Source organism: Rhagoletis zephyria, unplaced genomic scaffold, assembly GCF_001687245.7.
Source record: "Rhagoletis zephyria isolate East Lansing unplaced genomic scaffold, Rhagoletis_zephyria_1.1 Rzeph_scaffold_06689, whole genome shotgun sequence".
Classification (NCBI taxonomy): domain Eukaryota; kingdom Metazoa; phylum Arthropoda; class Insecta; order Diptera; family Tephritidae; genus Rhagoletis; species Rhagoletis zephyria.
The window spans coordinates 1-25,894 of NW_016163772.1; the positions used below are offsets into that span (position 1 = coordinate 1).

Sequence of the window (25,894 nt, forward strand, 5' to 3'; positions counted from 1 at the left end):
TTTTGTTCATTTAATTTGTAGTCCCCATTTGGTGTTAGCCCGAAAATTAATTAAAAAAAAGCATTTACCACTTCACCGTTACAACACGATTCTTGAAACAAGTTGAAAAGTTTAGTATACATCCAAACTTAAGGAAAATGTGTAAGTAAAATTGTGTGCTTTTATTAAATGCATTATGAAATCATATACACATACTACATTAAACGGAAGAAAGAAATGAAGACATCGCATTTCTTGTTCATGGCGCCTCAATACGAAACCAAAAAATGGTCAAAAACTCGTACAAAAAAGGAAGGTACCAAAGTTCGGAAATGAAAGTAAAATTTCTCCGAAGCTCCGTCAATTGAACTGCATACATACATATGGTTTACGTATCTTCCGTCGAATGCTGCGCCGTATTTCCTTTCTTTTTCCTCCGCAGTATCTATTTTTTTTATGAATTTCTTCTGGTTCTGCGCTATACTGCTTTGCTTAGATGACTTGACAAACAACGTTGACGACGACATCGGACTATAGCAGCGGTGCGACGCTGTTGTTGGTAACTCGTATTGAAGAGCCAATTTTCAGCTAGCCAAGCATCGGAAACTGGTTGCCTGCTAGCCTCTTTACTTAGCAGCCACACCCCCCGCTTGTTGGCACACTGCGCATAACTTCATATCCAACCGGCTAGGGTGCAACCACATCCAAGCAATATGTATACACAATGCTTTCATATTTTCGAAACCCTTTGTTTACTCACTTTTGTTTTCAAATGTATATATGCATACATATGTATGTTTTTGTTGCTTTAGCTGTGACTACTTCCATTATAGCAGCGCGATCTCGGCTTAGCAGCACGCTACTGCCCGACTTCGCTCTATTCGTTTGTTTGCCTGTTGCTTTGCTTTTCTGGTGTTCACGTGCAAATTAAAAAAACTGGTTTTGGTTTGTAACGGTTGCACTGGGCAGTCATATTTATAAGTATATTTATATGCTTGTATGTAAAACCAAGCTCAAGCGATAGTGGAAACGGCAACTTGGTCACATCTGGGCAATGGTACTAACAGCCATTGCGTCGCGAATTTGTCGCTGCAAGTGAATTAATCACAGCATTTTTTGTTTATGTTGATATTTTGTTTCACAATTTGCATAGTTACATATGTACATATGTACATAATTGTTTCTTAGTTTTAGATTGCATCTACCATCGGTAGTCTAATATGGTCATATCCACTGCCATGGAAACACACCAGTTATGCATACAATTATGTTATATTTACCGATCCTCAAACAACTTTTCCTCCTGTTACTCCAATGTATCTCAATCGCATACGTACATACTACATCCATAAGTATGAACATATATACATACATACTATATATGCAGTTCAGAATTCTTAAGTGTCCTTTTCGATGATTTTTTGGGTTTTATTGTTTGGTATATAAATGTCGCACAATGGTACGAATCTTCTCTCGGCTGTTGACTTATTTTTGTTTGCAAGGTGACGTGTTTTTTCATAACGAACAGACTAACTTTGGAATATTAATTTTGAAAGAGGGCATATGCCTTGGTTGTAATGCACGGGGCGGATCGTAACAAATTGCGGCGAATTCGTAAGGATCTATTGATTTTAGATGCTTCCGTTTTACATTGCGTTCAAGTGCATTATAATCGTTTGAATTCATTGCCCATACAATAGATAATTAAGTGACAGTTCACTCCGTTCCGTTACTTCCATTATAATCCAGGCAATAAGCTGGCTATTTTCGCTAAATAAACTCATATAGTCCCAGTCCGTCCGAGTTTTGATTTACTTGCACTCGAAAAGTTAAGGAATCATACATATGTACATATCGCACACCGTCTTCAAAAGAGACACAACTCAAAATTTGGAATTTTCGAAATTGTGCGCTAAAAATGTACACAGAGCTCTTATTTACCTTTCAGCAAAAGCTGGAGCAAATTTTTGTTATAATTTGTTAAAAAAAAAACCTAAGGTAAAGTCGTCCTTGCCCATATGATTGGCATGTGCTACGAAATAGTTTTACGCATTTTCTGACTGAACGTATTATTTTGAGTTGTGACTCTTTTGAAGCCGGTGTGCGATATATAAACTGGAATTGTAGGCGATTCATTTATTCAACAACACTGCCCATATTTATTTCTAATTACTCGTGTTTTGCAATATGAATACATTTTAACTATTGCTTATGCAATTTTTATATTTTTTAATCAACTTTCGTAGCTTGATGTCTTCGTTTCTACAAAAAATGTTGCCTTCTCATCGCCCTCTCCTTAGTGTTTGTGCGTAGAGGGCAAAGAGAACGTTTCATTTTTCGGTAGAAAAGAATTTGGAATTATGTAATTAAAAATAATTTTGCTGCAATTATGTAAGTATGTAGGATGAGAATGTTTTCTAGTGCCATCATATAAGATTCTCAATATTCTAGAATTCTCAAGATCTTAAAGAATTGAGTTCTAATTTAAATGACTTATTCATGAGCATATGTTCGAAATACATATAAGTAGAGACCAACCGAGGGTAGATTTTTCGGAAGAAGCCGAACCGAACTTTCGGGTTTGATCTAACAATCGGCCGATTACTGAAGCCGAAGCCGATGAGTTACTTTGAAATTAAGTAAATCGATTTTTTTCAAAAAATAAACCCCATCTTGACCTTTTAAGCGCACATGAAATATAAAATGCGTAAAAACGATAAAAAAGGCACAGGTTCTGTGCAATATACATAATAATATTTTCGCGCATACCCTTTTGCTAGGCCTTTGGCCAAATTTGTGGTGTGCATCTCGATGTTGTAACAAAAATGGAGGGACCTAAAGTTTTACGCCGCCTGCGAAAGCCAAACTAGTTTTATGATTTTTTCATGGCAATACGACCAGAGGTTTGCAATTCCCTTCCGAGGGGCTATCGCTGCTAGAAATTGTACGCACCCTGCTTTCGAACCTAGGTCCTACGGAGTGGTAGTAAGCACCTCCAACCAGTCAGCCACTGCGGCCGCCCTGATTTTATCACTGAAATACAACAATTTGTTTGTGTTTTCGCCAAGTGAGTTCGTTCTATGGCCGCTAGTATGTGCTGCAGAAAGATAATTTGCAGGACCTGCTTTAAGCAACTTTAGGGAATACTAGATTCCAATATTGAAAGATATCAGCACCTCTAAGAACGCTTTTATATGTGCTTACATATATTCCTTGATTACAATTTCAAATTTCGAAGCTCTCAGCTGACAGTCAGCACAGAGAGTAGGTAGGTTATCAATTCATCTGAATATTTTTTTTGTATGTATGTAACCGCATAACTTTGGACCACGTTAACCGATTTCTATAATTAATTTCTATTTTTTTAAGGAAAGGTGTTACCTCACAGGTGGTTCTATTCCAATTCGGTTTAAATTCGATCATTGGATCGTGAAGAGATTAACGATAATCTTAAATAATTAAATATTTAGCAAAAGTAAAGGCATTCACATATCGCTCATTTACTTCAACAGTGTCTGAGATACTGGTAATCGATACAGCTTGGACATTTTTACATAGCGGTCATTTCTGCATACTTGACTTAATAAATTGTATTTGTTTATTATGATATTATTGAAGTAATTACTTCACTACTAATTTAAATTAGCGATATGTATGTACATACATATGTATGTATATATTCTTTTGCGCAAAGAAGCTAGATTCGTAATACTTGTATGACTTGGAATAAATCATCTAGAATTCAAAAACACGTTAACACCTTGCTTTACGTGAGCTATACGTTTTTTATTGTGATAATTTTTTGCATCTCTGAGCAGTACATGCAATTTAGATAAGATTAGGTGTACGTTTTGTTTTTTAACAACTTACACAAATGCGGTTGACGCCTTAATTATATCGTATTTGTTTTCTAAGAAGTATACATACATATGTATATATGTACCCTAGCCAGGGGCGTAGCTAGCTCATCGCAACATGCCAACAACCTCATGCAAACTCTACTATGTCCACATTCATTTACAACATACAAGATTTATTGATTTTCGTTGCGCTTTTAGGTGAGTTTTCTGCAAATGTTGCAGTTTAAGATGACTATGCTTAATCTATTACAGCCAACAGCAAACCGCTGTGTTAAGTTGAGACCCAGCATTGCAGAGACACATATGTATGTTTTTTTAGAACTTTCATTCTCAATACTCAACCTAACTTCAAGTCGTCCTTAAACCTAAATGATTATGGGGTACTGAAAGAGTAACCAAAAATCAAATCCAAATATAAATGCCTAACAAAGTTGTTATAAAAAACTCTTTACAAGTTTTGGAAACTTTAATATGTATGTGCTGCTGAGATGAGGCCCTTCTAGTTACGCCCTTTTAGTAAGTAGTAAGTCAAACTATTCCATATTGGCAAGCATCTATTCTTATCAGGTTTAAGACAAACACGACGCGAGCTTTTACTGCCGGTTGTCTACGCACAACACTAGTTCATACATTTGAATATTTGCTTTATGTACCTACATATGTATGTACATATGTAGTATGTATTCATGTACCTTTCACTGCAAAACTACGGACGTTTAAACAAAAAGAAAATATTTTTTTTTTTTTAGAAATGTATAGCTGAGGGTGACTGTGAAAGTACACTTTGAAAAAGAGAAATATGCTGTCTTCCTAAACGCATTATTGCAAAGCATCAGTCTCTTTTATTTCTGAACCATAGCAGATATAAGTTAATTGTAAAAACAAGTTTTTAATTGGAATTAGTCCTTTTCATGTAGTTAATATACGTTCTAAATATGAACCAAATCGGGCTATAAATACGGGTTTTTTTCTCATCCCCCGTAGTGAATAAACGGAAGCGAAAAGGGAACCGCTTCGGGGAAAATCAAACTCGTGATAAGACTGAATATCATCACTACTATTTTCCGGAATAATTCTGACTAATTTTTAACAAGTTCGGACTCGTACAGGATCGTAACCAATGTACACATCCATTGAGGAATAACCTTTTATACATCCATCTATGCAAGTAAACAAAAAAACAACCACACTTCATCTAATGGAAGTACACAATGGCTGCGTTTCTTTATACATTCCGGATAATCCCATCTCACAGCCGGAATAAACAGAATGCGTTTGAAATATACGTTGACATATCATCGTTCTAAAGAATAAGTAAACAAAAAAGTTTATTCCAAACGTTCAGAATGAATAAAGAAATGCAGCCAATAAGTCATTTTGCGCTGCTTTAAAGCAAATCTTCTTAATTTTCCTCAGTTGCCAAAGTCGCCACTGTCGCCAATTCTACAGACTTTGCTGCTTTGCGCACAGAATTACGATTAGATTTGCATTCACCTGAACAAACACAAAAGCGAAATGACCTTGGAGTTATGAAATTTGAAAATTCGTGTCACTCTTTTGTCTTGCGGTTTAAAGGCCTGAACCATATGTTCATTCGCCTGCAGCCTGTGGATACAAGCATGAAAATAAAATAGCTATGCACATTTGTATGTATGTAAATAGCAAAAAACACAAACTACTGCCTATATACGAAAATATATGTTTATATGTACATACATCCCCGTAGCGAATGTCATGCATTAGTCACTTAAGTGTCTTGCTGTACGGTCATGTTAAGTCCTCAATGACAACACAACTACAAACACAACTACTGCCTATATACGAAAATATATGTTTATATGTACATACATCCCCGTAGCGAATGTCATGCATTAGTCACTTAAGTGTCTTGCTGTACGGTCATGTTAAGTCCTCAATGACAACACAACTACAAACACAACTACTGCCTATATACGAAAATATATGTTTATATGTACATACATCCCCGTAGCGAATGTCATGCATTAGTCACTTAAGTGTCTTGCTGTACGGTCATGTTAAGTCCTCAATGACTTTGGGCTCCATTTATATGGAAGTCGTTCATGACTTTCATACAAATGGTAATGTAGGCGTTGATGTTCTCTGCATGAATTTGTCATCCAGTGATCATTGATGACATTCGAATGCCAATGTCATGTAATGTACTTTTTATAAGTGACTGTTGCAAGACACATTGTGTGTTATAAGTATTTGATAGGAGTACACCTGCATGACATTGTCACCAGTGTCATTGTCAGCTATATGTCGTTTAAGATTCACAGTAAGTGATGTCACCAGTGACCGTTTTCGCTACTGGGATATGCCCATATTTTTGAATTCATATGCATGCATGTAAATGTTTAGTTTCCGATAAACGCAATCAATTATCCATATAATAACGTTCGCTTTTCCAAATCTTCTATTCTTATCACTCAACAGTGCCAAACGCACATCTAATTATTACATACTTTTTTTGTTGATTTATTTTTATACTCAAAATAATGCATTGCTATGCATGAATAATCTGTTTGTCACCAATGGGTTGCCGACTGTATGCGTGTACACTGGGCGACGGGGGTCGGTGACCCATACAGTTGCGCTACGAATGACCTCCTCGATTCAACGACAACGCCTGTCTAAACGTTTACCGCCCGTTTTAACTTGCAAAAAATTCAAACTATTCGGCCCTCGTATATATTACTCAACTGCCGCAACTCTATTTCCAGCCAATTCCACTGCTAACAACCCAAATGCCATCACGCAACAGAAGTTGGACAAATGGCGTAAGGACTTTTACAGCGAACCGAAGAACATTCTTGCACAGAATGTCTGCTCGCGTGTGGACCCATTTGATGTTTGCTTGTCGCGCAAATCGCTCGAAAACACCAATCATGTATTTACTTATAAGGTGAGTGCAATTAAATTTGTAATCATATAAAAAAATGCTATAAGTGAAACATTAAATTTTCAAAATAATTTACCCCACTTTACTCTTTACAGGTGGAAAGCGAGGGAAAACCCGTTACTAATCAAAAAAGTTCCGGCCGTTGTTGGCTTTTTGCTGCGCTCAACTGCATACGCCTGCCATTTATGAAGAGTTTAAATATGGATGAATTTGAATTTTCTCAGGGCTACCTATTCTATTGGGATAAAATTGAGCGTTGCAATTACTTCCTCAATAATATTGTAAAGACAGCGAAACGCAATGAGGTCGTGGATGGGCGCTTGGTGTCATTCCTATTAAACGTAAGTAAACCGAGATACATAAATTCATACATATAAGTGTACTAACTAAAGATTGAATATGCCATATTTGACATTAAGGACCCAACATCCGATGGCGGCCAATGGGATATGTTAGTTAATTTAATTACCAAACATGGTTTAATGCCAAAGAAATGTTTCCCAGAGACTTACAGTTGTGAGGCGAGCATGCGCATGAATGCCATATTGAAAAGCAAGGTAAATAGTGTGTGAATGTAATGAGAAAACACTTTAAACAATTATTATTATTATTATCATGTGCAGCTGCGTGAATATGCTAAAGTATTACGTGATCTTTTGGATAAATCACCTACCGACGACGAGGTTTCGCAAAAGATTGATGAAATGATGGGTAGTATCTATAAGATAGTTGGCATCTGCTTGGGCATTCCCTCCGAACGTTTCACCTGGGAGTATTATGACAAATCCAAAGCATATAAATCGATTGGACCGATAACGCCGTTGGAGTTCTACGAAAATCATGTAAAACCAATATTTAATGTGGAAGATAAGGTAAATTCAAAATTGAGCGCGTGCATTGCCCAGGAATTTAATTATTTTTGTTACTGTTTATTTGTTGACAGGTATGTTTAGTAAATGATCCACGCCCATCTAGTATGTACGATCAAACATACACAGTTGATTGCCTCGGCAATGTCGTGGGTGGCCGCCCAGTGCTTTACAATAATCAACCGGTCGAGAAATTACTGCAGTTGGTTGCTGCAAGCTTAAAAGCCGGTGAAGCCGTTTGGTTTGGTTGTGAAGTCAGTAAACGCTTTGCATCAAAGCAGGGCATAGAAGATTTGAGTGTGTAAGTAGGAAAGCTTTGGAAAATTACATTATAAATGTGGATTTAAATAATGGCGGAATTATATTATATTGCGCCATGGCTTTAAATATACTTTATAACTATTTATTTTTTATATTTTCACAGACACGACTTCAAGTTAGTGTTTGATGTTGACATTCAGACGCCATTGTCCAAGGCGGATCGCCTTATTTTCGGTGAATCAGCCATGACGCATGCCATGTTATTCACCGCCGTTTCTCTGGATGTGAGTGAAATGTTTTTAAAATGTACGTTTTCGCTATTAACACAATTTTTGTTATTTTTTTTTACTAAGGCAAATGGCGATGTTACTAAATTGCGCGTTGAAAATTCTTGGGGTGAAGACCGTGGTGAAAAAGGTTATCTAGTTATGACTGCCGAATGGTTCAAGGAATTCGGTTTTGAAGTTGTGATCGACAAATCTTTTGTGCCGCCCGAAATTTTGCAAGTTTTCGATATGGATCCAATTGTGCTTCCAGCTTGGGACCCAATGGGTACCTTGGCCTAATCTGCATAAACCTGATAAAAATACGTAATCCACTTTTTTTACAAACATATACATTAATACATACATGTATACATAAATACATACATATATATTAAATAGTTTGTATACAATCCTCAAATAATGCAAAATAAATAGTATCGGTTTAACAAGAAAAACTATCATAAAACATATACATGTACTGCGAACCGTCAATTAAATTTGAATTGCGTTTTGAAAAAAGAAAAAAAAATAGCAAGTGCCTGATTTTCCCAAACGCATTAATGCAAAGCATCAGTCTATTTTATTTCTAAGTCATGACATTTAGTAATACCCCATATGCACAGCCATAAAGAAGCGCCAATTTTTAATAAAGTTGCGCGAATTGGATACTCTTATCACGAATGGTTAAGAAATAATTAAGAGACTGATGCTTTGCATTAACGCGTTTAAGAATTCAGAGAAGTTTTGTGCCCTAGTATTCCAAACTCAGACGAACTTTTTTTCCGCGTACGAAATGGAACCCACATACAATTTTATAGAGCGTCGAAAACCATTAATAATAATAGATTGGCGCTTACACATATGTATGTTAGTGTTTGGCCGAGCTTCTCCTCCGATTTGTGGCGTGCGCCTTGATATTGTCACACAGGGGAGGGACCTACAGTATTACGCCAACTACGAACGGCGATTGTATGTTTATGAGAAGCTGAAGAAAAGGGTATCACGTGAATTATGGATAGAGTCTTAACATCGCTGCTAAAATGTTTTAATCTTTTATGAATATGTGTGTACGTATAAATCTTTTGTTAGGAAAAAACAATAATCTTGAATTATCGTAGATAACAAGAACCCATTATCTGGTACGAGGCCTGTGCATGAGAATTCTTACTAAATGAACTAAAGAACTAGTTCATCTCAGTGAACTAGTTCACTTGTTCGGTCACTTCATTGAACAAAATTTGTCAGGCCTATTTCTTATTTTGGATCGCGATCCATATATTCTTGGCACGAACCATCGTGTAGCCCCATTAGAGTTACAGGCTAACCTAATATTCACGCACGCCGCCAATTTACTGTCAAAAATTTCTCATGCACATACAACTTGTATTTGACCAACCGAAATTGAACGGCGTGCGTATGAAGCTAACTCAATTTCCAATTTTTGTTCTGCGTGATATTTTGATTTGACGTTTCGCTCAATGAAATCAAATGCAAACGCACGCAAGCCAATTTCGGGTGACGCAAAAAAACAAATTCGACGGCGTGCGTACCAAAACGCAAGCCGCGAATATTAGGTTAGCCTGTTAGGCACTTTACTTCTTTTAAGTGAACCGTTCAGTTGTAGTTCGTTCACCTTAATGAACTAGTTCCTTAGTTCATTTTAAAAATGAGAAATAGCACTGACAAATTTAGTTCAATGAAGAAACCGAACTATTATTGCTGTGCAATAACATTAAATAAGACAGCTTGTTTGATTTTAACTAATGAACTAGGTCATCTCAATGAACTAAATAACTAGCTCATGCTAACGAGTTTTTTTGCAAATATTATGCTTCTAAAAAAGCTGTCTGATTTAATGTTATTGCACAGCAATATTTAAGTTTTTGTTTTGTTTGTAGAATGTATGATATTAAAAATAATTGAACTTTGTTTAAGGAACTAGTTTACTAAGGTGGACGAAATACAACCAACGGAACGGTTCACTTAAAAGAATTAAAGTGCCCAACTCTAGTTTGTATTATTTTCCTCATAGGTATTTCTTTTAAAAATTGTAATCCAAACCTGGATGCACATATATACATATGTATTTAAATTGGTGTAATATTTAATACAATTACTGAACTTTAAACCCATTTACAAAACTCAAGCAGATTACATTGTGTTAGTAAAATACCTTTTCATAGGCATAACCAAAATCAAAAATCATAAACGCTCGATGGTAATATCACTTATCCCCTGAACTAATGTAGGAGACTGGCGAATGCTTTATGCTTTTTAAGCGCATTCCATACTCGTACTGCAGACGCAACCAAATACCTTGGCACATTTTTACCAAGCGTCCATCCACTTCCTTCTGCTTTTTAGCGAATTTATATTGTTCACGTATAATATATTTAGCTTGTCTTAGACGACCGGTTTGTATCAGTGAGATACTGTAATACAATTTGCACCGTGCCTGAAGGAATGGATCACCTACTCGTAGACCAATATGTAGTTGTCGTAAAGATATTTTACCAGCAACCTCCGCCTGTGGAAGAAGTACATTCGTAAATAATCAAAGCAATACATGTAAGCTTTAAAACTTACACATCTGGTAAATTGTTCGCCAAGAGCGGAGTAACCGCCACCCAGTGTAGATAGCCATGACATTAGATACTCCACCTCAATGCGCTCCCATAATGTATGGGACAGAATACGATTCCTGTGGTTGAAGGCAAACGATTTTAATCAATCATAAGTATGTAGGATTGCTGCTGCATTCAAATATTTATTTGTGTTTTGCTTACTTACCATTTGTAGTCGATAACTTCCTTTTTTGGAGGTCGGAGTTGCAGCCAAAGTATATCAGCGTCACGTAATGCAGGATTCGTGCTAAGCTGCATACGAAATTGGGTAAACAAGTGTAGTTCACGCACGAGGTAGAAGGCGTTGATGCCATCAATTTCTATCGATAAACGTCGCAATGTACGTGCACTGTTATCTATCTGTGCATAATCACCACCATTGGATTGGTTAGATGCACGCAACGATTTCACACGCCTCCACAGTGATTTTCTTGGCACTGTTATTATGTTATTGTTGTTATCAATCTCTAAGAATTCTTGATGTTTGGCAAAGTCACTTATGCAAATTAGAATTGTCATAGCAAGGCGAATATTTTATTACTTTTCGCAAAATATTTGGTTATCAATCAAACACGAAGCGGCTGAATTGGCAATTATCACACTTTTTCCATGTAAACAAAACAATTGAAACAGCTGTTCAGCAGTCAAGTGTGGAACGTGGATGATGTTTGAAAAAATTACGTGAAACTTTGTGAAATTATGAAACGGATATGTGGCACGGAAGCATTAATTTTGTCTGTTTCCATACGAGTCCGGACAAAAGGCTCAATTAGAACCCACATCCCTCGAATGTTGCTACCAAGACGCGTTTTATCACTCAAACTACGCATTTGTCTTTCAAAAAGGTTGTAAAACCCATTGTTACGTATACGACATTGGCTTGGTGGCCAAAAGCTCAGCAAGTAAACGCGGGTACCACCTTGAGCAAGCACCACCGACTGGTCCGCGTGGCCATCACCAGAGCTATGCGTACCTGTCCAACGGATACCCTTAGTGTAATTACAGTCATTTCCCCTTTATCTATTCTGATTGTAAAAGAGGCCTGAAAAGTGGAGATTTTTGTAGGTTCTCAAACCATTCTTGGAAGAGCCCGAGTTGAGCCTTCTCCAAACCCTACAAGGTAAAAACTCCGGAAGGGGCTGATGTGAGGCGAATGACGATTAACGAAAGGTCCCAAGTATGGTATACCGGCGAATCGAAGATGGACCAAAGTAGTACTGGGGCTAGCGTACTTTGACCAAGATTCCAGAAAAGTCGGCCAATGGGCACATACCCCACCGTATTCCAGGCGGAAGTTTTTGCAATCGAAGGACAAATAGGGCCAGATTAAATATTATGTCGAATAGTCAGGCAGTGTTAAATACCTTAGACTATTATAAAACGGCAGCAAGTGTAAAACTCTTTTGAACCACATGGGAGCAACAATAGATCTTCTTAGGGCCAGTTTCGCCCGATCTGGCAGGTTTAAACTAAGATCAGCCAATCAAATGCCAGCCAGCTGTTCAGTTTAAACTCAGTTTACTTAATCTAAGTTTAAACTGGCACTGAAAAACCGGCCCATAGGCACCCGAAACGACAACATTCTAGCCCAACTTTGTTCAAGGTGGTGACACAGACTCAACAGCCATCTCTCCCGACTAAACCCAGAAGTGACAGACACCTGCTCAGGATGCGGGCAGGGTCTACACAACAACCAACACCTCTTCGCAAGCACCCCTAATTGCGACCAGCAACCACATACATATGTATGTATGTATATTAGCGAGGACCGAAAATCCGCCTTTTTAGAATTTTGATTGGTAATAGCAAAAGTATGGTTCATTACGCTCTAAAAAAATCTGAGTACAAGATTAAAATTGTTGGCCAATATCTTAGGCTCGCCCAAGTTCATCAAAGTTCAAGTGGTAAAAAAAAATTTTCTTAGCTTCTTTCGATTCTCTAGAAAAATGGTCCATATACCAAATTATGTAGGACTAGTACTTTCGAAGATAATTGCAATTTTAGTAAAAAAGTTTATTAATTAATTATTGTATTAATTTTAATTTTTTATTTTTTGAGCACATTGAACTTTGATGTACTTGGGCGAGCCTAAGATGTTGACCATAAATTTTCATCTTTCACACAGATTTTTTTTTAGAGTATAATGAACCATATTTTTGCTATTACCAATCAAAATTCTGAAAAAAGCGAATTTTCGGTCCACGCTAATGTATATAGATATACATACATATGTCGTCAATGTTCGGTATTTGAAATTATACAGGGTAAACCAAAAACATAGAAAATGCTTTTAAGGCTGTTCCAATGATGCATAAATCGCTAGCTTAGAGTAAAAAGAATTTTGCAGAGGAGGTAAAAAAACCCCTATATTCATTTTGCAGGTATTTTGCAAAACTTTGAATACAGCATTTTGCATGTTTAAGCACAGAAAAACTCCATACGATGTTAATTAAAATATTTCGAATTATTTTGACTATAGGTTCGTTCGCGTAGCTGTTAATTGTTCATGTTTAACCAAAACTTACAAGTTTTTGCGTTCGCATACGCAAAAAACTTGCAAAGTAGGGGAAATTGAGAGAGCAAAGTGACATTTCATTTTGAGGGGAAGCTGCTGGTTTCTGCTGGAAAAANCCAGTTGGTTGGTTTCTGCTGGAGATTTTAAACGAACGCACCTACTATCGTATCATTTTGACGTCTTTCGGACTTAACAAATTCGCCTTTAATTTAATTTGAACGCGAAGAAATAAAACTGATTCTTTTTGGAAACGATGCATTTTTAATTTCTATTGCTTGGTATATCAAAATATGAGTTCCTACAAAAAGGTGACTTAGCAAGTTTTCATTCTAAGATAGCGAAATTCTTTCCGGAACAAAATACTCTTACATCGATAGCTTGATGAACCAAAATTATAGAATCAAATGCTTTGTTACTAAATTCAATATACATATGTATGTAGGTATGTAAATATTTGTATGAATGGTATACTGTGTAATAAGAAAACTATTTCCAAGTTCACATTTGCACGGATGACGCGATGTTTGGACATTTTATCATTTTATATTAGTTCTGAGTATTGTAGAATGACGAATAAGCAAGTGCCGAATGAATGGCAAGTGTTGATAAGTGTCTGATTATTATCACCAGGCTATTCACTTAAGTGGTAAAGGCTAAAAAAGCAACACAAATATTAAAAAGAAAATGGGGAATTTGTTTGGATTTTTTTATAAAATTTTATAAATAAATCAAGTGGATGCTTTGTTTTTAATATTTACAATGTTTTTCAAGCTAAAATTTTTTTGTTATATTTAAAAAAAAATATGGTTCATGCTTTAACAAACACCATATAAATCAAGCTTTCAGACTTTATACAGCATTAAGAAAAATTTCACAATGCACGGATGCCTAGGTTTTAAATACCCTACTTACAGCGAAACGCGACAGGTATTGGAAACTGAACTTCTCATATCGCTTATTTCTGGAACCGCTTATGCGAACAGCTACATTTGCTATCAATATTGTACTTATGGCGAACCGTGGTAGTTATTGAAAAAGGGGATGTGAGGTTCATACAGCTGCATCTATATAGATACTTATATACTAGCAATACCCGGCGTGCTTTGCTGCGCCTCAAAAGTATTGTTGTGTTGTAACCCCAAAACTCTTATGGCCTCATTTATAAAATATGTTTAAAGAACTTGTAAGATTAAAAAAAAAAATCGATCTCTTAAGCATATTTTCTTTTTTTAATGTGGGTGTTATTTATTATATTTTTAGAAGTTAATTAGAAGATATGTAAAGTATCGACTTTCTCCTAGGAATTTAATTTATAATTGTATAACTGAAGTCTACTATCGCGCCCTTTCCGCAAATGTGTATTAATTCAATATTCAAATACCGAATATTCAAGGCGAATTCATGTAAGGTGGTATCGATTCAACAAATACTTACTTGTATTTTGTTTTTGCTTACAGCGAATTTGTGAAAATGAAGAAAATTTGTGATCGTTATGTGATATAATACTTTTATTTGAAAGGCCTCAGCCCATCCAATATAAAAGCTGAAATAGATTCTTCTTTGGGCGGGTCTGCTTCTTCGTTTACAATAGTAAAATATTGGGAGGCCGTGCGAGCTGCCAAGACGAGCATCGCAGTGGTCGACAAAATGGTGAATGGCGAAATGGTACCACAAAGCGGTAATGGATGATCGTCGACTGAAAGTGCGCGAGCTAGCAAATATAATAGGCACTTCAAAAAGTACCACACAGCGCATAAGATTTGCTGAAGATTTGGAAATGAGAAAGCTGTGTCCAAGATGGGTGCCGCATTTGCTCACTATCGACCAAAAATAGTGACGTGAAGAGGCTTCAATTGACTGTTTAGCGAATTAATGAATTAATGTTTGAATTGCTACCTCATGCACTCTATTCGCCAGATTTAGCCCCCTCGGACTATATTCTGTTCCCCAACTTCAAAAAATGGCTCCGTGGTCAAAGATTATCTAACGAAGAAGAAATGATGTCGGCAGCTAATGGGCTATTTTGAAGAGCAAGACAGCTCTTATTATAAAAAGGGTATCGAACTTATTGAGCATCGCTGGGAAAAGTGTATAGAGGTGCAGGGAGATTATGTTGAAAAAAAATATATATTTTTTCCCAAAATTTTCGTGTTTTCTTTGTTAGGTCGGTTACTTCTGGGACCACCCCATACTTTGAAGGCGCTGCCAAGCAAGTGGGCAATTTGCTAGTACATACATAAATATAAAAAATAGAAAAATAAGATGGACGTTTACGTTACAAGTTTTTATTGGATAAGAAAATAGGCTAAGAATGCTTGAAAAAACTAGGCCTTTTCAATGGCGTTAAAACGCAGGATCTTGGTGGCTAAACCACAGCATTCGCAATTACCTCTACTGGGGATTTCTCGCGAATTGGAGGCTATCGTTTTTGGCCAAAAAGGTTAGATTTAACGGTTATGGCGGTATATTTATTGGTCTTGAAGGGGTGCAGGTGATGAAGATGTCGGCCGACAATGACCACCAAACAGTTTCAACGTCTCTCGGCGGTCACTAACATAGACGTGGAGCGTGAAATAGGCCTCATCACTAATGAATGTGCGAAATTGCAGCTACAGATGATTGAACATTTTATTAGAATAATTAAGTAATTTTAAATGCATTGTTGTTCGGCACTATAACAGTCCATATTGGGAAATGTCAAAGCTTTAAAATATCCGCGGCACAACCCTTTAGCGCGAGCTATGAACGCTAGAAAAAAAATACAATAAGCGATCTCTCACGAAAGTTGGGACCTTCAAAAGAATATGTATGGGAGAAATATCAGAAAGTAGTCATATTTGTATTATTGATAGCTGCTTCAGTTCTGTTATCGTTATCTATATATATATATATGTATTTACAATAATTATGATAAAATGGGACTGTTTAAATACTACATAGTATGTACGTATATAAATAAAATACGAAATGTTACAATAAAAAATAAACATACTGCATTAATGCAACATGTATATATGTAGATGTGTGTACATACATACATACATACATAGGCTTCCTTATATGCATGTAGTTGGTGAGTTATCTCCAAACACGACGCTGATAAAATGTTTATGTACAGTCGACAGGTGTTGATAACTATTTCATTTGCCGAGTTCCAGTTAACAACATACATTTAACGAGTAAAGAAGCACTTGGCGGAATATTTATTTTAATTAGAATTGGAAAAAAGTGAAATTATAAATTCAATAGAATACAATGAAGTATTACATGTTGGTTTTGGTGGCTGTGGCCTATTTGGTATATGTGCACGCGGGTAAATAAATCCATAGAATTGTTTCGGTTAAATATTGGATAGCTACATGACATTTATACATATGTAGTATGTACATATGTATTAACATAATTACAGCACATAAATAGTGTCAGATAGAAGTTTTGTCAAAAATGCATAAAATACTTCTTAGATCTTTTGGCGAATTAAAATAGTTCTCGTATAACCAAACTTTTCTTTAAATCATGAAATATCTACCCAATTAAAAATATTTTTGCATAAAGGCGGAACAAAATTTAAATTAATGACATAATGACTAAAAATACTGGAAATGTGTGCCAATTCCCCCATTAATACAATCCGTTGAGTAAATGCTAATCTTATCTTGTGATTTTTATGTCCAGTTCTTGTGTACAATGTTCAATGTTAGTCAATGCTTTCAATATTTATTTTACTTGTGCAAGTTTATGCACATTAGACTGGTTCAAAAAATTCCTTGTGAAATATTTTCGGGACAGTGAAAAAAAGAGACAATATTTAGAGGTGGCTCATCGCAAATTTCTTTTTTCTAAATATATAACACAGGAAAATTTTGTTTCCATTTTGAGATTTTATAACTCGTTCCATAATACATCATACACCCACCCTGTCGGAAACAACAATAACCAAAAAGGAAAAATTTTATAACTCATTGAGATATGTTTATATCGGAATGAGCGATATACATTTTTGAAGGAAATTTAAGGCAAAGAACATAGTAGTGACGCGGCGTGGAGAGCGGCAAGACATTTTCGAATAATATTACAAGGGATTTTGAAAAAAAAGAAATATTTAGTCGAATTTTTTGAACCAGTCTAATGCATGTACATATATGTACTTCTGTGTTAACGCAACTTAGTAATGAGAAAGACAAGTTGTACTTTAACGCACTTTATGTAAGATTAAAAGTGTATTTAGGGTATTTCCAATGGGGTGCGGCCGGTGTCGTATTTAAGTGATTCGAGAATATTTCTGACTTACATAAGTAGCATACCGTTATGCCGCGATAGATAGTTGGCATTCAGGGTTGCATAACGATCGGCAGGCAAACCTATGCGATTTTTACCATGAAGTAGGTTGTCAAAGAAATCATCTGCCTTAATTTGTGAAAAATTTCCCAAGCACTCATAAAACGAGAAAGAAAAATTCAGCATAAAATACGTCAAGGAGTACGAGTACTGTACAGTGCTTAAAAGAACAAGTAATTTGTAAGCAAAAAAAAACCGACTTCAATTCTCATATAAACAATTTAAAATTATCGTTAATTTCTTCAAGATCCAATTATCGGATCTAAACAATTAGTATGGGACCACCCTGGAGGTACCACCTTTCCGATGCAAAAAGAAAGAAAATCGGTTGACGTGGTCGAAAGTTATGCAGTAACATACACAGAAAATAAAAATATTCCGACGAACTGTTAACCTCCTCCTTTTTTTTAAAGTCGGTTAGAAAGGGGACTAATTTTCCCTACAACTTTCGAGTTTAGTTGATTTATTTATTATAGTCGTAAAAAGTGTACATAGCCGTCAATTAAAATAAATTTTTGTGCAATAATTACTGAATACGATTATTGTTTTAATAACATATCCATGTGAATGCATATAAAAATTTGTAGCCAGGTGAATTTGGCAGTAACAACAGATAAGAATAATAGTAGAGCGCCTAATGTTTACTTAGTGCTAGATTAGATAAAACGCCATCAAATTTACTAATGATTGCATACATATGTACATATGTAAATAAGTATGTACTTACACACACACATACATATATGTACATATATAGCTAGTACGTAACAAAATACGCGCGACTTAAGCGCAAGGTAAAATGAAGGCTCAGTAAATAAAAGAAATGCTAAATTTATGGCAGTTCTATAGCGCTACTGGTTTTTACAAGCTTTTATTAAGTTTAACCTGTTTGGAATTAAATCTTGCAATCAGTTCTGAACCAACTTCCCGATGAGCTAGAGACTTGGAATTTCAAAAACCGATAACAATGCAATACGAAAGATGCATTTTTCCGATAGCCGATTTGGTTCATATTAGAAAGAAAGACATTTTTTACTATCCACTAAAAAATTTGCCTTAATTTTTTTTATTACTTGTTTTAAAATATTTTTCTACTATCTTAAATTTTAGAAAAATTTGCACATTTTATTCAATATTAGGAATAAATCTTCCTCTTTATTGGTGCCGTAACCGCCTAAGCGATTTTGGCCGAGTTCAACAAAGCACTCTAGTCGTTTCTCTTCTGTGCCAACTGACGCCAATTGGAAATGCCATGGGAAGGCAAGTCACTTTCAGAGCAGGAGCGTTTCTGTCAATTCGAACGACATGACCTAGCCAGCGGAGCCGCTAGATTTTTATCGTTGTAAAGCTCATACAGCTCATCATTCCATCGTCTGTTGTATTCGCCATCGCCAACGCGTAAAGGCCCGTAAATTTTTCGCACCACCATGCCTCCGCGCCATACACCAGGAAAGACATGATGAGTGACTTATAGAGTGTGATTTTTGTACGACGAGAGAGGATTTTACTTTTCAATTGCCTACTCATTACAAAATAGCACTTGTTGGAAAGAGTGATTCTCCGTTGGATTTCAAGGCTGATATTATTATTGGTGGTTACCAAATAAACGAAGTCGTCTACTTTTTCAAACCTGTGACGTGGGTGCCAAGAGACGTATGCTCCGACTGCTGGTGTGATGACAGGAGATACTTCGTCTTGTCCTCTTTGACCACCAGACCCATCCGCTTAGCTTCTCTATCTAGTCACGAGAAGGCAGAACAGACGTATCCCTTATTTTTACCGACAATGTCGATGTCGTCGGCATACGCCAGCAATTGTACGCTCTTGTAAAGTATTGTGCCTGAGCGGTTCAATTCTGCGGCTCTTATTATCTTCTCCAACATCAGATTAAAGAAATCACACGAAAGGGAGTCCCCTTGTCTGAAACCTCGTTTGGTATCAAACGGCTCGGAGAGGTCCACACATTTTTTGCTACACAGAGGCGGGTGNAATGGGGGGTTTCGACATAACTTCCACGGACATAGTTTTCATTGAAATAAATTCATAAATTTTCATGGTTGAACTGAAACCATAATTGACTTTTGTTTCTAAATCGGGGCGCTTCGCTCGCTCACTGCATGACGCTCCCCCTCTGTGGTAATTATTATAGAAGTTAAGTCATGACAAAACTTCCATGAGATTTTCGCGGAATTTTTCTGGTTATGTCAATGCTGTCCATGGAAGTTAAGTCCGTGGAAGTTATGTTAGTTACCCGAAGCATGCCTTTCGTCGATCGATTTGGTTTCTCGTTTTTCGATTTGGAGACAGCCACGTAGCTTGATGGATCATTATATGATGTAACCTAGTACTAGATATTACCATGTTTCGGGCCCCGGTGAAGTCGTTCGGCCTCAGTCCGTTATCGGAAGTTTCGTCGTGGAGGCTGAATTTTCCAACTGTGGCGCCAAAGATCCCTTGCTTGCCCACTCTTGCATTGAAATGCGCCAAGCACGATTTTTATATCGTGTAGGGGACAGCGCTCATATGTTCGCTCCAAGCGCTCATAGAAGAGATCCATGGATGCCTCATCCTTCTCTTCCGTCGGGGCATGGGCGCAGATGAGCGAGATGTTGAAGAATCTCGCTTTGATGCGGATTGTGGCTAGACTTTCGTCCACCGGGATGAACGCCAGTACTCGGCGACGGAGTCTCTCTCCCACCACAAATTCAACACCGAATTTGCGCTCCTTAATGTGGCAACTTTAGTAGACGTCGCAAGGCTCCACGCTTACCTTGCCTTGCCCCTTCCAACGCATTCCTTGGATGGCGGTGATGTTAGCCTTAGTCTTCCCGTGGTCATCAACCAGCCGGGAAGTGGCACCTTCCCCATAAAGGGTCCGGATATTCCAGGTGCATACCCTCAAATCATACGTATATCGTGGTCGTCATCAGAAAAAGGAGGTCTCATCCGAGGCTGCTTTTTGTTATTCATTGGGGGACGCACGCGGAGTTTTACGACTTCTCACTTTAGTTCGCTCCCTAAAAAGCCTAAACAGATGGCAGCGATGATCCGGATTAACTCGGACTTAATCAGGATCAACTGCAGTTAATTCCCGAGTTGAACCGGATCAACGCTGCCGTCTGTTTATGCTTTAACGGCTGTTTGGTCGCTACCCAGAGGATACGTGGATATAAATATACGGACAAGAATCACTTCTGGCCACTTCCAGGTAAACGGCAGTCAAAAGTTTCCCACTTCTGCGCACGGAACCATCCTCCGAGCTAGTACGTACCAAAGAGAGTAAAACTATACATATGCTTCTCTTGATAAGCGCTCTTGCAACTATGCCGTTATCTACATAATTTTTTAATATCGATATTTTGGTGTGAAGGCATTAAGCGGAAAGATTTCGGTGAGCAAATCTCATTTTTGGCACTAATGTCAGTTAGGCGATTTTGAAGTACCTACGATACGCGGTTTTGCACTTTAATTACATGCCTGAGCACATATTAAAGTTGTAGAGGAAGGTTAGAAAACTGAGTTATAGAGAAGTCCATAGTAAAGAATAATGTAATTATAGTGGTCATATTTAATTAATCGATTTTTCATCATTTATTTTCAGATGCTTGTGTGCAATGCAACTCCTCCACTGATCCAAAATGCGCCACCGAACCAGAAAACTATCTGGCCAAATCATGCAGCGTCAATACGTCTGTATGCTACACCCGAGTATCTAGTGAGTTGTCACATTTTTTTGAATTTTATATATATATTCTCCTTCAAACACTAAGTCTCTATTCTCTCCCCACCTCAGATGGGAACACAATTCGTGGCTGTGCTTCTGAATTGGATAACGCTACAGCTACTGCTTGCCACAACGAATTGGAATGTTTGATTTGCACCTTTGCCGAAGGTTGCAATCGTCGCATCTTCCCACTGAGTCGTGCACAGTGCCTGCAATGTTCGGGTAACTCAACTGGTGATTGCGCCACAAATACTTATATCAGACCCACTGTATGTCCGACTTATAAGCTGGGCGATAAATGCTACATTAGAAATGATGGTAAGTTTGCATTCATATCATCAATTACAATTACAATTAACACCTATTTTTACCACTCTACAGGTAAAAACACAACTGAGTCATTCCAACGCGGCTGTCTCACTTCGGCTCAGGCAAAGAAGCTCTGTGTAAACGAGACGAATTGTTTTACTTGTGAAGGTCCTGGCTGCAATTTCATTAGTGCTACTAGCGAACAAATCCCGCTGGCTCGCGATAGCGCTGCATTTTTAAGCTCTTCCATCGCATTGCTTTGTATTGCTTTGGCAATGATGCGCTGGGTTTAATTTAAAAAAGTCTCAATAATTAATTTTTTACTTTGTTTTTTTTTTTGGTATTAAGTAAAATGACGAACATTGTCTGAAAGTGCATTTTTTAACTTCAATTCTAATGTAATAGTCAAATCAAATAAATTTTGAATGAACCCGAGCGATTTCCTATTTAAATTCACTTTCAACAGGAAATTGTGGGCGAAATTGCAATTTGCTTTGGCATAACAAAACTAAACAATGGTTCACACAAAATCGTGCATATTTCCTAGTATGTATGTATGTATGTACATTAGAGTGCACCAGAAAGTTCACCGTACACCCCTGAGCCTAAAGTACTTTTTGCGAAGGCGATTTCGGATTTTATTCAAAAAATCACTTTTCAATACATACTTAGTTATTAAGTGAGTTTTATTTTTTGCTCAAAATCGTTGTTTTTTGAGTTTTATTTTTTGCTCGGAAAGTAATCGTTATTTTTCAATTTAACTTTTTTGCTCCGAATATAATGGATATTTTTTGAGTTTTATTTTTTGCTCTGAAAATTATTGTTACTTTTTAAGTTTTATTTTTTGCTCAGAAAATAGAATTTAATTTTTGTGTGTTCCTTGAAGCAATGGCACAAAAAAACGACTTGCGAGCTTTATACCCAAAGCCGCTTAGAAGGTTATTGCGACAAAGAAGAAGAGGAATATCGTTGAAGCTTCTTAATCTCACGGATAATAAGCGTATTTGTAATAGACAGGGGACGGCTGCATTGAAGTTTTAGCGCCACTGTGTAGTGGGAATTAAAATACAAAGAGCAAGAGACAAGGGCGGAAACAAAGAGCAAGAGACAAGGGCAGAAACAAAGACAAAGGCAACGACAAAACCACAGACAATCACAACCTATATTGAAGGATCAAGTCAATGATAAAGACGAAGAACAGGACAAAGTTGAAGATAAATAAAAAGACAAAAAAAAAATACAAAAATAAAGATAATGATGAATATGAAGATGAAGATGAAGGTGGAGCTGAAGATGAAGATGAAAATGCCTTTGCAAAAATACTTTAATACTTAGCGGGGTACGGCGTACGTTTTTTTTTTCATGTATGGTGGTGCGGTCTAATGTATTATGTCCATATGTGCGCTTGTGAAGTAGAAAATTACTTTTAATTTTATGAAGTGTGATCAAAACGATCTCGCCATGCAAAATGCTTGCCCCCAAATGGTTGACTTTTTCCCTTCAAATTTTCGCTTCTTTCCTGAGAATGTAATGTGTGGCAGTTTACAGCTCCATCAACATTTTTAATTTCATGGGGTATCATGTGCATAAGTAGTGTGTATGTGAGCAAATTTGTGTAAAGAATGTGCGAATGAATTAGGGTGCACAAATTTTAGAGGTTTAAAAGCCCGATTTTGAATGATATGAAGGTATTGGCTTAAAAATGTACAGGTGACTATTTTCGTAATAGGCACTCTTGTCTTGAACATGTGCAAAATTTTTCAATTCAATTCAATTCAATTCAATTCAATTTATTAAGTCTATGATTTTTATAAATCTTACAGACTAGCAATGCAAAACTTACAGACTAGAAAAACAAATCTTACAGACTAAAAAGATACATGCGTATGCTATTAAATATAATATGAAGCTAGTTTAGAACCAAAACATGACCTCGAAAGTGCGAAATCCAGATCAAGACTACAAAAAATTTTATTAAATTCTGCGAGAGCCCTCGAGATGGGATCAAAATTAAAGTAATTAGCTCGGATTATCTTGACATTAAACGGATAATGCGCGCGGAGAGTTCTGCGCGGGACATTAAAATTTATTTGTGCTAAAAGTTCCGGACAGTTAACCAAACCACAGATTAGGTCATAAATAAACATCAGAGTTTGAATAGAACGCCTGGACGCCAGTGACTTCATGCTTATGAGGGCACAACGGGCACTATAAGATGGTAATGGATCAGAGAAGCGAAGCGGTTGAAGAGCAAATCTGCTAAAACTTCTTTGTACTCTTTCAATTCTCTGAGAATGAACAGCATAAATCGGGCTCCATATTATCGATGCATATTCTAATTTCGAGCGCACTAAGCTTTCATATAAAGTTTTCCTGGTGTATGGATCTTTGAAGTCTTTGGCATATCGCCGCAAAAAAGCCAAGTTACAATAGGCCTTTGGTAAAATAAAACTTATGTGATTTGAGAATGTAAAGCCTGAGTCAAACATTACTCCAAGATCAACAAACTCACTAACAGTAGAAAGGTTGTCATCAAAAAGTTTATAAGTAGACATATGGATGTTGAGGGTTTTCGAAAGCTTCATATGGAAGCATTTTTTAATATTAAGGCGTAAATTATTAATAATACTCCAATTAGCTAAGTTATTAAGATCGTCCTGTAGCAGGACAACATCTGAGAAGCTTGCTATGGTTCTGAAAATCTTTAAGTCATCTGCATAGAGCAGATAATTCGAGTTCCTAAAACAAGATCCTATATCATTAATAAAAAGAAGAAATAGAATTGGTCCGAGAATACTACCCTGAGGAACCCCAGATGTGGCTACGAAAGAATAAGACTTAGTGTTCTCAATTTCCACAAATGATATTCTGTTGCTGAGATAAGATCTAATCCAGCAATTTTAACAATATCGTTTTATCATTTACTGAGCAATCATCTCAAACGCTTAGTAGAGGCTTGAGAAAAACTTAGAACCTCTGCGGACGCGCCCGGCCTACGTATTATAATGAACGGAACTTCCAAGACTAGGAGATATACTTAAAGCTTTGGATGAATATTATAGGCATATTTCACTATTTATTTACGAATACAATTACAGGGTGGCGACGAATAACTGTTACAGAACAGAGTTTTCCTTTTCAAAAATAAAGGGTGTTTATAGATTTTGCGAAAAAAAAAAATTTTATTGTTAATTTTCTACAGATTTTCCTTTAATTTTACTAATTAATTCTAAAATCTTAACCTTTATTTGGGTTTGCATGCGGTAAACACTTTGAGAGAAAAGCGCAAGCGGCAGGCAAGTCTCCGTCGGTTAATTTATTCCATATCTTCTGTAACCATGCGCTAATTTCCTCCAGGACTCAATCCTTTATACTCCTCCCGTTGTCCAACATAAGGCCTCATACTCAGAAATCGAACAGACTCGGAACTGGTGACGGACATTTATTTGACCAACCCAATACAGTTTTTATTTGTTTAAAACAAAGTCTAAGAAAAAATACACCTGAAAAAGACTTGCTTATGGCTTTTTGTATTTCAGCGACGTTGTGCGATAGGTCCTTCCTATATTAAGGTTACGATATATACATGTATATGTACATACTTACATACATATGAAAGTAAATATGAGTCAAAAAAATTACTTAAAAAAATTTTACAAAGTCCCTTTTTCGGCCTCCTAATAAGAGCCATCTTACCAAAAATGGGTCGACCACCCTACTTACTAGATACTACACATATTTATATACCTTACATATGGATGTATGCATAGCAGCACCGGAAGGGCGCCTTTATGTGCGCTACATAAATGTGTCAACGCTTTTGCATTGCTACCACTTTATTGAACTTTTATTGGAGTTTATGCGAGTTGTGAAAAATATTTATGAACTAAATGCACTTAAATTTCGGAAAATCGCAAATAATTTGTACTTTGTATGCATTAACTGAGTTATGGTTCCCTAAGTATATACATCTGTAGAAATGCCTTTGTGCATCCGTAAATATTTAAAAACATACATAGCCCGCTCGGAAATAGGTACGAGGTAATCTATGTTTTTTTTCAGATTTTAGTACGAAATATGTATGCCATCATGAGTAAAGCAACGCGACTAGTGAATAACTAGATTCCCACCAGTTCAAAATCACGGAAATGTGGTACTTTTAAAAAACTATTTTATTTCATACATATCTCTAACTAAGAGTGAAAAGTGGCTGCAAAGTTCACTTT

General features: G+C 36.6%; 3 protein-coding genes across 3 annotated transcripts; 2 read left to right on the top strand and 1 right to left on the bottom strand.

Annotated features, from left to right (window-relative positions):
- The first annotated feature begins 6 nt into the window (after positions 1–6).
- On the top strand, positions 7–8,628 carry LOC108373435 (bleomycin hydrolase). Its single transcript, XM_017629311.1, has 8 exons — positions 7–141; positions 6,584–6,765; positions 6,858–7,103; positions 7,182–7,319; positions 7,386–7,634; positions 7,706–7,932; positions 8,056–8,176; positions 8,246–8,628. Exons 1-8 carry the CDS (start codon positions 138–140, stop codon positions 8,456–8,458), a joined length of 1,380 nt encoding a protein of 459 aa, XP_017484800.1. The 5' UTR covers positions 7–137; the 3' UTR covers positions 8,459–8,628.
- A 1,592-nt stretch (positions 8,629–10,220) lies between these two features.
- Positions 10,221–11,383, bottom strand: LOC108373436 (uncharacterized protein F58A4.6-like). The gene is made up of 3 exons (XM_017629312.1): positions 10,949–11,383; positions 10,745–10,859; positions 10,221–10,685 (listed from the first exon to the last, which is right to left on the bottom strand). The coding sequence occupies exons 1-3, from the start codon at positions 11,299–11,301 to the stop codon at positions 10,383–10,385; spliced, it is 771 nt and encodes a 256-aa protein (XP_017484801.1). The 5' UTR covers positions 11,302–11,383; the 3' UTR covers positions 10,221–10,382.
- A 5,070-nt stretch (positions 11,384–16,453) lies between these two features.
- LOC108373437 (uncharacterized) lies at positions 16,454–22,104 on the top strand. Its single transcript, XM_017629313.1, has 4 exons — positions 16,454–16,610; positions 21,237–21,350; positions 21,429–21,677; positions 21,741–22,104. The coding sequence occupies exons 1-4, from the start codon at positions 16,553–16,555 to the stop codon at positions 21,959–21,961; spliced, it is 642 nt and encodes a 213-aa protein (XP_017484802.1). The 5' UTR covers positions 16,454–16,552; the 3' UTR covers positions 21,962–22,104.
- The last annotated feature ends 3,790 nt before the right edge of the window (positions 22,105–25,894 follow it).